Source organism: Salmo salar, chromosome ssa22 (assembly GCF_905237065.1).
Source record: "Salmo salar chromosome ssa22, Ssal_v3.1, whole genome shotgun sequence".
In the NCBI taxonomy this organism is placed as follows: domain Eukaryota; kingdom Metazoa; phylum Chordata; class Actinopteri; order Salmoniformes; family Salmonidae; genus Salmo; species Salmo salar.
The window spans coordinates 51327007-51341346 of record NC_059463.1 but is presented as its reverse complement, the minus strand read 5'-3'; the positions used below and the strand labels follow the sequence as shown (position 1 = coordinate 51341346).

General features: G+C 43.2%; 1 protein-coding gene across 4 annotated transcripts in view; it reads right to left on the bottom strand.

Moving 5' to 3' along the window:
• Positions 1–14340, bottom strand: part of pltp (phospholipid transfer protein) — a 30089-nt gene that overhangs the window by 1036 nt on the left and 14713 nt on the right. For all 4 annotated transcript variants that reach the window (XM_014168167.2, XM_014168166.2, XM_014168168.2 and 1 more), the window contains exons 3-15: positions 11892–11991; positions 11291–11419; positions 10835–10990; positions 10431–10494; positions 10051–10114; positions 9807–9898; positions 9097–9273; positions 8653–8712; positions 7973–8137; positions 7608–7675; positions 7316–7358; positions 273–336; positions 34–110 (exon numbers count right to left, since the gene is read on the bottom strand). In XM_014168167.2, the coding sequence (XP_014023642.1) occupies positions 34–110; positions 273–336; positions 7316–7358; positions 7608–7675; positions 7973–8137; positions 8653–8712; positions 9097–9273; positions 9807–9898; positions 10051–10114; positions 10431–10494; positions 10835–10990; positions 11291–11419; positions 11892–11991 (1259 nt within the window). The remainder of the gene's footprint in view (positions 1–33; positions 111–272; positions 337–7315; positions 7359–7607; positions 7676–7972; positions 8138–8652; positions 8713–9096; positions 9274–9806; positions 9899–10050; positions 10115–10430; positions 10495–10834; positions 10991–11290; positions 11420–11891; positions 11992–14340) is intronic.

Here is a 14340-nt window from a genome sequence, read left to right as displayed (position 1 = left end):
CATAACAGAAGCAACAGAAGCCTTGAGACTTACGTTATGATACTCCACCACTTCCTCTATGAAGTCCAAACCATCTGCAAGAGGGATCGAGACGCCTCTCTTGGTCCAGTCTGAAATTGAATTACGGATAAAAGATTTAGAGATATAAACGTTTAAAGTCATGTCTTACAAGGAATTACATGGGGTTCTGTTTTTGTTACCTGAATTCATGTTTTATGTATATTGATGATGTACTGTGGGGTTAAACTGATCTGCTATAAAAGGATACTTACTATTGATGATGGGTACTATTGAGATCTGCAGCATGGTCTTCAGAGGGCCTTGTAGGGGAATAAGCTAAAGAGACAGACCAAAGGGTTTTGATATACACTGAGTATACCAAACATTAAGAACGCCTTCCTAATATTGAGTTGCTGCCCCCCCCCCCTGCCCTCAGAACAGTCTCAATTCGTCGGGAATGGACTCTACAATGTGTCGAAAGCGTTCCATAGGGATACTGACCCATGTTGACGCCATTGCGTTCCACAGTTGTGTCAATTTGGCTGAATGTCCTTTGGGTGGTGGACCATTCTTGATACACACAGGAAACTGTTGAGCATGAAAAACCCAGCAGCGTTGCAGTTCTTGACACAAACCGGTGCGCCAGGCACCAACTACCATACCTCGTTCAAAGGGACTTAAATCTTTTGTCTTGCCCATTCACTCTCTGAATGGCACACATACACAATCCATGTCTCAATTGTATCAAGGCTTGAAAATCCTTACTTTAACCTGTCTCCTCCCATTTATCTACACTGATTTAACAAGTGACAATAAGGGGTCATAGTTTTCACCTGGTCAGTCTAGGGGTCATGGAAAGAGCAGGTGTTCCTAATGTTTTGTACACTCGGTGTAATATTTCAAAATGACTCGATAGTGAATATTCATTATATTGAGAGAGAGGAAGATGATCACCTGTATTATGTAACTGTAAGCGTTGTAACAGGGTAGGGGATACTGGGCATGGTTGACTCAGGTTGGTTGTCAAATGTGTACATTGTTGTAACAATTTACATTAAAATCCATCTGGCCAGTTCATGTCTGCATCACAAAACATTGAGGTAAGGGGAACTGTTTGTTTTTCAAAGGTGAAATGAAAAAGGTTTAAAAGGTATTTCATCAAATGATAACTTCCTTGTACAGCTCCAGTAGCTTACTATGTTGATCTCCATGCAGGTCCATCACACCACGATGCTGTACCTTCATACTACATCTACCAGAAACTACCTCAATGCAAGAAGGTTGATGAAAACATTCAAAATGTTGACAATTTTGTGGAATGTAAGGAATACATTCTAAAATATGTCACTGTGGATGATGTCCGATGAGTATGCCAGTTATTTTACATTCAGCCTTGAATTGTATGAGTTTTATATACCAGTTGTGATCATCACTAAATCAAGAAGGGATCACCCATCAAATTAGGACTCTGCCCCTGAAAAAGTCCATGACTTTGTAAGGGATGAGAAGGACTTGGCAAACTCCCTTTGAGGGAGAGGCTGTTGTGGTTAATGACTCCAGCTCAGTTGAACAACCTTATTCTACCAGCCAGGGCTTCTATTCTGCTGGTTCTATTTCTGATGCATTGACCAGTGAAAGAAACAAGGAGGATAACATAACTGTTGAGGTCAGTAAAGTTCCTGTTCAATGCACAGCCATCCCATGGATCCTGGTGGGAGGAGGAAATAATGCAACAGACCACTGCTATGTGGTGTGCTTATGAAGAGAACACGTTTCCTCAGACCAATACTAAATCATGGTCCAATTATGTCACCTAGCTATCAAGCTGAAGAGATCGCAGTCCTTGGCTTGCCGGAAAGCCTTTTTTCAGTTGATTATGACTGCTGCCCAGATGTCCAAAGGGGGATTTCTGAGTTGAATTATTCCTACATAGAGTTGAATTCCTCATTGTTCCCTGAAAATGTGTTCTCTCCACCTTAAAGTTAGGCATATGCCATTGAACGGGGTGTCAAACATATGGTCTGCAGGCCGGATGCGGCCCACGAGGGGGTCCTATCTGGCCGGCGGGTAGTTTGAGCAACAATATTTTTTTGGGTGGCAGGGGGAAACTAACTTTATAGATACTTCAATATACTTTAAAATGACTGAAACCAAAGTGAAACTGGAGAAATTATGATGTACCTACATTCATACAGTTTTTTTGACTGTGTCCAGCTCGCCAATAATCACCTAAATGAAAGCTTGACATTCAAGGAGCGTCGAAAATGTCAAAAACGATAGAGGACTATTTTTCTGAAAATGTGGACACCAAGGAAATATAACCAATTTCCAGTGCGGCCCTCCGGACCTCGAAGAAAGACCGAAGGCGGCCCCTCGGGCAAAAAGGAGTTTGACACCCCTGCCATAGGAGAGCTCCAAAGGCATTCCCAAGTAAATCCAAATGACATGGAAATGCCTGTCAAAATATATACATTTTGATTCTAGACCGTAACAAAATAACATTTTCATTAATAAATCCCCTGAAAAATATATAAATACCTAATTTACGTAAGTATTCACACCCCTGAGTCAATACTTTCTAGAAGCACCTTTTGTTAGTGATTACAGCTGTGAGTCTTTCTGGGTAAGTCTCTAAGAGCTTTCCACACATGGATTGTGCAACATTTGCACATTATTCCTTTCAAGATTCTTCAAACTTTGTCAAGTTGTTTGTTGATCATTGCTAGACAACCATTTTCAGGTCTTGCCATAGATTTTCAAGTAGATTTAAGTCAGAACTGTAACTCGGCCACTCAGGAACATTCACTGTCTTTTTGGTAAGCAACTCCAGTGTATATTTGGCCTTGTGTTTTAGGTTATTGTCCTGCTGAAAGGTAAATTTAATATCCCAGTCTCTGGTGGTAAGCAGACTGAACCAGGTTTTCCTCTAGGATTTGTCTGTGCTTAGCTCAATTCAGTTTCTTTTTTATCCTGAAAAACTCCCTCGTAACCACTAGGGAGGTAGCCTAGTGGTTAAGAGCGTTGGGCCAGTAACAAAAAGGTTGCTGGTTTGAATCCCAGAGCCACCGACATGGTGAACAATCTGCTGATGTGCCCTTGAGCAAGGCACTTACCCCTTATTGCTCCTGAGCGTCTGCTAAATGATGTAAATGTAATGTTAACAATTACAAGCATACCCCATAACATGTTGCAGCCACCACTATGCTTGAAAATATAGAGAGTGGTACTCAGTAATGTGTTGTGTTGGATGTGCCCCAAACATAACACTTTGTATTCAGGACAAAAAGTTAATTGCTGGGCCTCCCGAGTGGAGCAGTGCTAGCTCTGCCACTAGAGATTCTGGGTTTGAGACCAGGCTCTATTGCAGCCGGCTGCGACAGGGAGACCCATGGGGCGGTGCACAATTGGCCCAGTGTCGTCCGGGTTAGGGGAGGGTTTGGCCGGCAGGGATGTCCTTTTCCAATTGCGCACTAGCGACTCCTGTGGTGGGCCGTGCGCAGTGAACGCTGACACGGTCACCAGGTGTACAGTGTGTCCTCTGACATATTGGTGTGGCTGGCTTCCGGGTTAAGCGGTCATTGTGTCAAGAAGCAGTTGCGGCATGGTTGGGTTGTGTTTCGGAGGACGCACGGCTCTTGACCCGTCGTCTCTCCCGAGTCCGTATGGGAGTTGCAGCGATGAGACAAGACTCTAACTACCAATTGGATACCACGAAATTGGGGTAAAAAAGAAAAGTTAATTGCTTTGCCAAAGATTTTGTAGTATTACTTTTGGACACTGTGTTAACTAACCTCCAGATGAGCTTCAATGCCATACAACTCTCCTTCCGTGGCCTCCAACTGTTCTTAAATGCAAGTAAAACTAAATGCATGCTCTTCAACCTATCGCTGCCCGCACCTGCCCGCCCGTCCAGCATCACTACTCTGGACGGTTCTGACTTAGAATATGTGGACAACTACAAATACCTACAGTGAGGGGAAAAAAGTATTTGATCCCCTGCTGATTTTGTACGTTTGCCCACTGACAAAGAAATGATCAGTCTATAATTTTAATGGTAGGTCTATTTGAACTGTGAGAGATAGAATAACAACAAAAATATCCAGAAAAACGCATGTCAAAAATGTTATAAAATTATTTGCATTTTAATGAGGGAAATAAGTATTTGACCCCTCTGCAAAACATGACTTAGTACTTGGTGGCAAAACCCTTGTTGGCAATCACAGAGGTCAGACGTTTCTTGTAGTTGGCCACCAGGTTTGCACACATCTCAGGAGGGATTTTGTCCCACTCCTCTTTGCAGATCTTCTCCAAGTCATCAAGGTTTCGAGGCTGACGTTTGGCAACTCAAATCTTCAGCTCCCTCCACAAATTTTCTATGGGATTAAGTTCTGGAGACTGGCTAGGCCACTCCAGGACCTTAATGTGCTTCTTCTTGAGCCACTCCTTTGTTGCCTTGGCCGTGTGTTTTGGGTCATTGTCATGCTGGAATACCCATCCACGACCCATTTTCAATGCCCTGGCTGAGGGAAGGAGGTTCTTACCCAAGATTTGACGGTACATGGCCCCGTCCATCGTCCCTTTGATGCGGTGAAGTTGTCCTGTCACCTTAGCAGAAAAACACCCCCAAAGCATAATGTTTCCACCTCCATGTTTGACGGTGGGGATGGTGTTTTTGGGGTCATAGGTAGCATTCCACCTCCTCCAAACACGGCGAGTTGAATTGATGCCAAACAGCTCCATTTTTGTCTCATCTGACCACAACACTTTCACCCAGTTGTCCTCTGAATTATTCAGATGTTCATTGGCAAACTTCAGACGGGCATGTATATGTGCTTTCTTGAGCAGGGGGACCTTGCGGGCGCTGCAGGATTTCAGTCCTTCATGGCGTAGTGTGTTACCAATTGTTTTCTTGGTGACTATGGTCCCAGCTGCCTTGAGATCATTGACAAGATCCTCCCGTGTAGTTCCGGGCTGATTCCTCACCGTCCTCATGATCATTGCAACTCCACAAGGTGAGATCTTGCATGGAGCCCCAGGCCGAGGGAGATTGACAGTTCTTTTGTGTTTCTTCAATTTGTGAATAATTGCACCAACTGTTCTTACCTTCTCACCAAGCTGCTTGGCGATGGTCTTGTAGCCCATTCCAGCCTTGTGTAGGTCTGCAATCTTGTCCCTGACATCCTTGGAGAGCTCTTTGGTCTTCGCCATGGTGGAGAGTTTGGAATCCGATTGATTGATTGCTTCTGTGAACAGGTGTCTTTTATACAGGTAACAAACTGAGATTAGGAGCACTCCCTTTAAGACTGTGCTCCTAATCTCAGCTCGTTACCTGTATAAAACACACCTGGGAGCCAGAAATCTTTCTTATTGAGAGGGGGTCAAATACTTATTTCCCTCATTAAAATGCAAATCAATTTATAACATTTTTGACATGCGTTTTTCTGGATTTGTTTGTTGTTATTCTGTCTCTCACTGTTCAAATAAACCTACCATTAAAATTATAGACTGATCATTTCTTTGTCAGTGGGCAAACGTAGAAAATCAGCAGGGGATCAAATACTTTTTTCCCTCACTGTAGGTGTCTGGTTAGACTGTAAACTCTCCTTCCAGACTCGCATTAAGCATCTCCAATTCAAAATGAAATCTAGAATCGGCTTCCTATTTCGCAACAAGCATCCTTCACTCTTGCTTCCAAACATACCCTCGTAAAACGGACTATCCTACCAATCCTTGACTTCGGCGATGTCATTTACAAAATAGCCTCCAACACTCTACTCAGCAAATTGGATGCAGTCTATCACAGTGCCATCCGTTTTGTCACCAAAGCCCCATATACTACCCACCACTGCGACCTGTATGCTCTCGTTGGCTGGCCCTCGCTTCATATTCGTCGCCAAACCCACTGGCTCCAGGTCATCTACAAGTCTTTGCTAGGTAAAGCCCTGGCTTATCTCAGCTCACTGGTCACCATAGCAGCACCCACCCGTAGCACGCGTTCCAGCAGGTATATTTCACTGGTCACCCCCAAAGCCTTTTCCTACTTTGGCCGCCTTTCCTTCCAGTTCTCTGCTGCCAATGACTGGAACAAATTGCAAAAATCACTGAAACTGGAGACTCATATCTCCCTCACTAACTTTAAGCATCAGCTGTCAGAGCAGCTCACAGATCATTGCACCTGTACATAGCCCATCTGTAAATAGCCCATCCGACTACCTCATCCCCATATTGTTATTTATATTTTTGCTCCTTTGCACCCCAGTATCTCTACTTGCACATTCATCTTCTGCACATCTATCACTCCAGTGTTTAACTGCTAAATTGAAATTATTTTGCCACTACGGCCTATTTATTGCCTTACATCCCTTATCCTACCTCATTTGCACACACTATATATAGACTTTTCTATTGTGTTATTGACTGTACGTTTGTTTATTCCATGTGTAACTCTGTGTTGTTGTTTGTGTCGCACTGCTTTGCTTTATCTTGGCCAGGTCGCAGTTGTAAATGAGAACTTGTTCTCAACTGGCCTACCTGGTTAAATAAAGGTGAAATATATATATTTTTTAAATTCAAAATTAAACTCTGTAACTGTTTTAAAGTCACCATTGGCCTCATGGTGAATTCCTTGAGTGGTTTCCTTCCTCTCCGGCAACTGATTTAGGAAGGATGCCTGTATCTTCGTCGTGACTGGGTGTATTGATACACAATCCAAAGTGTAATTAATAACTTCACTATGCTCAAAGGGATATTCGATGTCTGCTTTTTAATTTTGACCAATCTACCAATAGGTGCCCTTCTTTGCGAGGCATTGGAAAACCTCCCTGGTATTTCTGGTTGAATCTGTGTTTGAAATTCACTACTCGACTGAGGGACCATACAGATAATTGTATGTGTGGGGTACAGAGATTAGGTAGTCATTCATAAAACATGTTAAACACTATTATTGAACACAGAGTGAGTCAGTGCAACTTATTATGTGATTTGTTAAGCAAATGTTTACTCCTGAACTTATTTAGGCTTGTCATAACGAAGGGGTTGAATACTTATTGACAGAAGACATTTCAGCTTTTAATTTTAAATTAATTTGTAAAAATATAGAAAACAATAATTCCACTTTGACATCATGGGGTATTGTGTGTAGGCTAGTGCCAATAAATCTCAATTGTATCCATTTTAAATTCAGGCTGTAACAACAAAATATGGAAAAAGTCAAGGGGTGTGAATACTTTCTGAAGGCTCTATGCAGTATATATGGTCAGAATTGTAAGAGAGAGAGAGAGAGAGAGAGACAGGAGGACAGCGCACAGAATCTTACCGCCAGTGATTCCAAAGCAGACTGGTTGGAGAAGATTTTAAACCTGTCGATAAAAACAGAATACTTTCTGAATTTGCCTGTGATGCTATGTGCCGTGTTTTTGTGTGTGTGTGTGTGTGTGTGTGTGTGTGTGTGTGTGTGTGTGTGTGTGTGTGTGTGTGTGTGTGTGTGTGTGTGTGTGTGTGTGTGTGTGTGTGTGTGTGTGTGTGTGTGTGTGTGTGTGTGCGTGCGTGCGTGCGTGCGTGCGTGCGTGCGTGCGTGCGTGCGAATGCATGCATGCATGCATGCCTACCTCCTCAAGTCTGCAAGGACAGCCAGTCTCTTGCCCTTCATGGACACCTTGGCATTGAATTTGGCCTCCTGCAAGGAACAGAAAAAGAAGCTTTATCAGCGTGCTGGTCTTCACCCTTCCTCCCTGCTTTTCTTGAGGAAATCACAGTTCTGACAGGGTAACACTGATGAGAGCAATGAGCTATCCACTCACTTCCATATCAGTGATTACATCAATGAACGGAGGAAGGACGCATTTAAAACCATATGTATCCTTCCGTCCTCCAGATCCTTAGTCTAAATGTCAACCATTCTAATGGACTTCCTTTGGAACCTTTTTAAAATCAGTAACTGACAAATGAACAACATGAGAAGACAAGACCTCACCATGGTCATGCTGCTGAGCTGCACGGGCGCCGTGCCGGGCGGTAGCACCATCACCGTGGCGATGGCGGTGACGGCCACAGTGGCCCCGGAGGTCTTGATGGTAGTCTTGGGGGCAGAGTTCAACTCCAGTCGCAGGGAGATAGGGTACTCCACCAGGGCTGGGTTCTGAGATAAACACACACACAAACGACCACAAGCATGCACACACCCGTGTGTAACAGAGTTAAGAATGTGCTGTAAACTCACTCCACAGCTAACTTGAAATGTCGCCGAGCTATCCAATTGGTATCTTTTGTTTAGATCAATCGGTTGGTACGTTGTCAAGCAGGACGCACTGGCGTACCACACACCCCCATAAACCACCACAGATAGCATATGAACATGTCATAAGTCATGGCAAAAATGTTTAGAATAGCACGAAATTATCAAAAATGTTCTACATCATCTCAACCACATTGCAAAATGTGTAGAATAGCATGAGATTAGCTGTAAAACTGCAAATTGTTCCCTCTGCCCCATGGAAAAATGAGTAGAATTGTAGGAAGTTAGCTGTTTCCCAGTGAAAAAGTATAATAATTGTTTTAATTATTATTATTTGTGAGTGGAATGCAAAAGTAGAATTTAATGTCTTGGCCCTATTTGTGGAGGCATCAGGTCACAATCCTGACATACATACTCACCATCATCATAATGGTGCCAAAATAGGTTGTCCTGAGGAGCATCTCCAGATCCTTTGGCATCTGAGAACATAGTATTCAACAGCCATATAATTGCATGTATTTGAAATTACTATATTCATGTCATATTACTACCAGAACAATACTGGTAAAATAAACACTCGTAAATTCCATTTTTTACTATATAGATTTGCTTAATGATTGGGTTTGCGGCAGATCACCTAATTATGTGAAGAGGTGCAGTACCAATCATGACTCAACTGCTTATTAAAATCTGTGTCAACATGTCTGACTGGACCTCTGATGCATACACCAGTTCTTAGGCCAATATAGAATCATTTACACCTTGGAGCTAAGAATAACTTAAGTAATGCCATGTGTAGGCTAAAGTGCAGGGGAGAGAATAGGGTTGCAACACATAACAGCGGACTCCGGTCTCATACTTACACGCTCGTTGGCGATGTTCATTTGGAATATGCCGGCTTTATAATAGGAGTACAACCCACTGTCAAAGAAGTACTCAGACAGACCCAGGTACACCATTCGATCGTACTCTCTCACGATTGGGTTGACGGCATAGTTGACCAAGGTGTTGTTCTCGTTCTCGAGCTCAAAGAACATGCCCTGCGTGGCCCAGAAAGAGAGATGAGAGAAGAGAGTGAGAGATGCAAAAATAGGTTTCCACTTTATTTGAGGGGGTACCTACATAAAGGTTTCATAACACATTACGAAGCAGTTCAATTATGTCAACAACTGCATGTTGATAACTGCAGTATCAGTGACATTATGAAAATATCAACTTGTATGCACTGCTTATGAATGCATGTGTGAATTTGAGTGTGTTACCCTTCCAATAAAGCGTTTAATACATTTACATTACATTTACGTCATTTAGCATACGCTCTTATCCAGAGCGACTTACAGTAGTGAATGCATACATTTCATTTCAAGCATTTTTTTTGTACTGGCCCCCCGTGGGAATCAAACCCACAACCCTGGCGTTGCACACACCATGCTGGCGTTGCAAACACCATGCTCTACCAACTGAGCCACAGGGAAGACTGTGGCTCATACCCAAAACATACCTACATAATATAGACATGATATAGCCACAATGCATGAGACTAATGCATAGCTAGCTAGACTATCTCACTCACCCTGAAATCCATGTCAAGACTCCTTGAAGTCACCACTGGGTCACTTAGGAGAGAGTAGTCGATCCCCACGTACTTGTCCACTTCAGTTCGCACTGGATAGGTTCAAATCAAAACAAACACACAATTATCTTTCGGCGTGCAAAAGTTATTTTCAACACTTATGGTCAGAGAAGTAACTTATGGTCAAAGATGTTTATAACCAATCTCTCAAGGTATTTGCCAATGAACCACTGTACTATGTTACCTGGAATTGTCTCCAACAAAGAGTTGATTAGAACCAAACCAGCGTGGTTCATGGCAGGGCAGATCTATGAAAACAGTGTGTTAAATTAACAGTCCAGTGGTCCACATTTCAATGAAACATTACCTATAATTCATTACAAGATGAGGTAAATACATTTTCTTTCAAGAATTATAATTCAGTATGTTAAAAAGCAGCTTTTATGTCTACCCCTATTTGCCATATTCAATCTGAACAAAACGGTGTGGGTGTGACAGTCATCATACATATTCATGATCAGTAAACAGCTGATTTGCCAGCTCAGCCAATGAGTATTTAGTCGTAGGTGTTGCCATGTTGTAGTAACCAGCGTTCTAGAATTAAATCAACTGATCTGTCAGCACCTGTTGGTTAAGAAGGAAGCGCATTCCTGTGGTCAAGAACGTCGCCAGGAAGTCATACACCCTCCTGCAAAGGAGTAAAGCAGAGTTTAATTACACCCAGAGACGTATATCTAAGTACATGGCTCTGATTACACCCACTCATGTCAAAAAATTCACTAGCTGAAAAATACTGCTACTAGCCTACATCACTGCAATTAGTCTCTCTTGATTCATGACAGACTAATAGCTCCACATTGCACGCAATATTTGGTTCTCTGCCTTTTAGATCATAATGAATACAATTAGTATAGACAAGGATAACCTGATCCTAGATCAGTACTCCTACTCTAAGATGCTTGATACATATGGCCTCTGGTCAAGAAAGCAGCTCAAGTATCCCAAAAAAAACTATCAACATGATTTACCCCAAGGTGCCAGTGAACTTCATTTTCATTTTGCCGATGGACGCATCACAGGTGATGTTGGAGATCTTGAGACGGCCCAACTCATCTTTGGTCATGTGCAGGACAGTGTGGATGTTCACGCCTTCTGCAGAGGCGTTGATGGCTCCCGTGTCATAGCTACAAGACCATAGAGAAGAAACCTTCTCAGATCATCATCAACTTCATCATCTCAACCATATTTAGCACCAAAAGGAAAGAATTTCTGAAGACACTCTTTTTGGACATCGATTATCTCTGAAGTTTGACGTCAAAGAAGATAAGTCATCAATCTAGCCTACCTCTGTATGACTGAACTCCTCAAGGCTATACAATATACTCTTGTGAGTATTTCACCACGGGCATTATTTTGTATACAAACCCATTATTTTCTTGTAAAATGCACTAGAGAGACCGTAGAGGACAGAGAGAAGGACTTACAAGAACCAGTATAGGATGCGTCTCTGGAAGCTGAGGGCGATGGACGAGTTCTGCACCTCGAAGAGCAGTCCCAGACCAGGCTGAAATGCCAGATCTGCATAGGTCAGGTTCAACTCATTTATTTTCACCCTGAACCACAGGAAGGAAGACAATTGGATCAATGCTTGGGCTGATGCTAGAAATTTATTTGAAATTCACTAGAAGTTCCCTTTTTTTCACTTCATGTGGTGAGCGAAGCCATCTGGTCTTTATCTTTCAAAAGGGAGTATTCAGTTGCTGAGCTTTATAGGTCATCTTCTAGAAATCCAGGCAGACACTACCCACAGTTCATTAATAGGCACAGATATCAAAGGATCTGGAGCCATTGGAACATAGTCCCATGTGGCTCAGTTGGTAGAGCATGGTGTTTGCAATGCCAAGGTTGTGGGTTCAATTCCCACAGGGTACCCGTGGGGGGAAAAAAAAAAAAAATGTATGAAATGTATTCACTACTGTAAGTTGCTCTGGATAAGAGCGTCTGCTAAATGACTAAAATGTAAATGTAACATAGCGGCAGCAACTTTGGATCGTTAAGGTGGATGAATCCCAGCTCAGGGCTTACTCATTGATGGTGTACTCGAAGCGGCCCTCATTGCCCTTCATCTCTGGCATGGTGATGTTGCTCAGTTCCTCCACCACAAACTTCTGGGTCTCGTACTTCACTGAAAGGCAGGTTTGAAAGAGTTAAGTTTAGAGTCTAAAGCTACATAGGCAATGCCTTAAGAAGACAGCCCACACAACTAAGTGGATTAAGGTGCTTTGTTTGGGTAATGGAGGCTAAAGTAGAGCAAAATCCTGATAGTGACAATGCAGTGGAGGTGATGTCTTCCTTTGGTCAAGACTGAAGACGTTCCAGGACCATTCAGTACTGTTGAAAACGTAATGTTATGACTATAGCTGCTGTTCACTGAAGGAACTAAAATTATGCCTGACAAGGCCAATGAATCTGCACCTCGCTGGAAGCTCTTCACAGAGCCCAGAAACGGGTGGTGCGGGGCCAAACAGGGATTTTACCTCTCCTCCAGGGAACAGTAGTTATAGTCATAACGTTACGTTCCCTTTCAGTCAGTCAACTACGGTACAACATACTATGGGGAAATGGAATCCCACCCTAAGCCGACCCCAATGGATAGTAAATAAAACGGCCCATTGCAGACCACCCAGAACTGACCTGGGTATTGTGTACACGACATGCTGCCTAGTGATTTTCCCCTGTCCCAGCTGTAAGCACACTGTGGGCTACACTGGTAGCAGTGACATCCAAGCGATAAAACCTCACAACAGTGTGTGGTGATGCCCAACTCGCCACAGCACAAATACTGTATTTCCTACAGTCAACCCTTAAATTTGACCTAGATAGTTTGTGTGTATGGATTGATATGTAGGCTACGTGTGCCTTTAAAAAAAATTATGTAGTTCTGTCCTTGAGCTGTTCTTGTCTATTGATGTTCTGTATTATGTCATTCTGTATTATGTTTCATGTGGACCCCAGGAAGAGTAGCTGCTGCTTTTGCAACAGCTAATGGGGATCCTAATAAAATTCCAAAATACCAAACTCCCAAGACACTGCCAGACCCCTGGTGAAGTCAGCGCATACACTGCTAGGTAACCCTTGCCCCTTGTTGCGATATGACAGGGAGATAGCCTCCACAATCCTGCGGGAGATGCTGCCCTGCCTCGACTTGGATTAGCAAAACAGACATAAATCTGGTCACATAACCGGATATCCCGGGTCCCTCAATGTACGTGCGTATAGAGATGTAGGATCTTAATTTGACCACTCTTTTGTTGCTAAGTATTTTCCTGCACAGCAGGAAACATAAACTTGTCGTGTATTAAGGTTTATAAAGGCTTCGAAAGTTAGTGATTTCCACTTTAAAATTGTAGACTTTATTTACCGTAACAAAAAATTATCAACCCCTAGAAAAAAATGCCCATTAATTATAATCCACATAATAATTCACATATCCTATTGCTGTAGGATTATTTTCCTGCTGTAGTAAACTGGCTCAAATTATGAACCTACATCTGTAGCTCGTACTAGACACAGGGCATGTAACCTCTGTTGCTCTTCAGAAGCAAAAAGAGGAGGCGAAAAGAGAAATAACTCAAAAGTTAAGGACCTGTAGGACATAGCCATGACTTTTGGGGTTGAAGGACCCATTTGGACGCAATGTCACCTTAGAGTCACCCAAGGTGAACTGAGTACAGGAAGGGTGTACAGATAACACGTGGAGGTCACCAACACGCGTATCCAAAGGCAAAGGCACAAGCAAGGAGGTGTTGTAGGAGAGGATACTCAGATCCACAGCCTCCTGTGGTTCAAAGGGGGCCTCACAGAGCATCCAAAACCAAAGCTAAATCCCTAGTGGGCGCAATAGGTTTAGAGACCACACCCTTTTAGAAACCGCATTACTAGGGGAGTGGCAACATCAATTCTCACATGACATGCTGAAATAGCCGTCATGTACACTTTTAGTGTGGAGAATGGCCGCCCTTTGCTCGAAAAGCTCCTATAGGAACATAAAGATGTCCCTCACATAGCACTGAAAAAGGAACCAGCCCTTTATCTTGGCACCAGAGCTACAACCCCTGCCACTTTATACATTCACAGCCCCCTGTTGAGGGCGCCCTTGCAGACTAAATAGTAGCAATAACGTTCAGCGGTAACCCTCCAGGTCAGGCCTGGGCAACTCCAGTCCTCGGGGGCCTGATTGGTGTTAGACTTTTCCCCCATCCCTAGCAAACACACCTGATTTAAGCTAATTGCATTTTTAACTGAAGATCATGATTAGTTGATTATTGTAGTCAGGTGTGTTAGCTGGGGCTGGGGCAAAACTGTAACACCAATCAGGCCCCCGAGGACTGGAGTTGCCCAGGCCTGCTCTAGATCTAGTCATTTGATTGGCCCTCCTAGGGGCCAGGCCGATAAAAATAAAATCTCCGGCTTTGCGTTCCAAACCTGCTCGTGCCCCTGGGACAAAAGGTCCCTGCACAACCGGAGTTGTCAC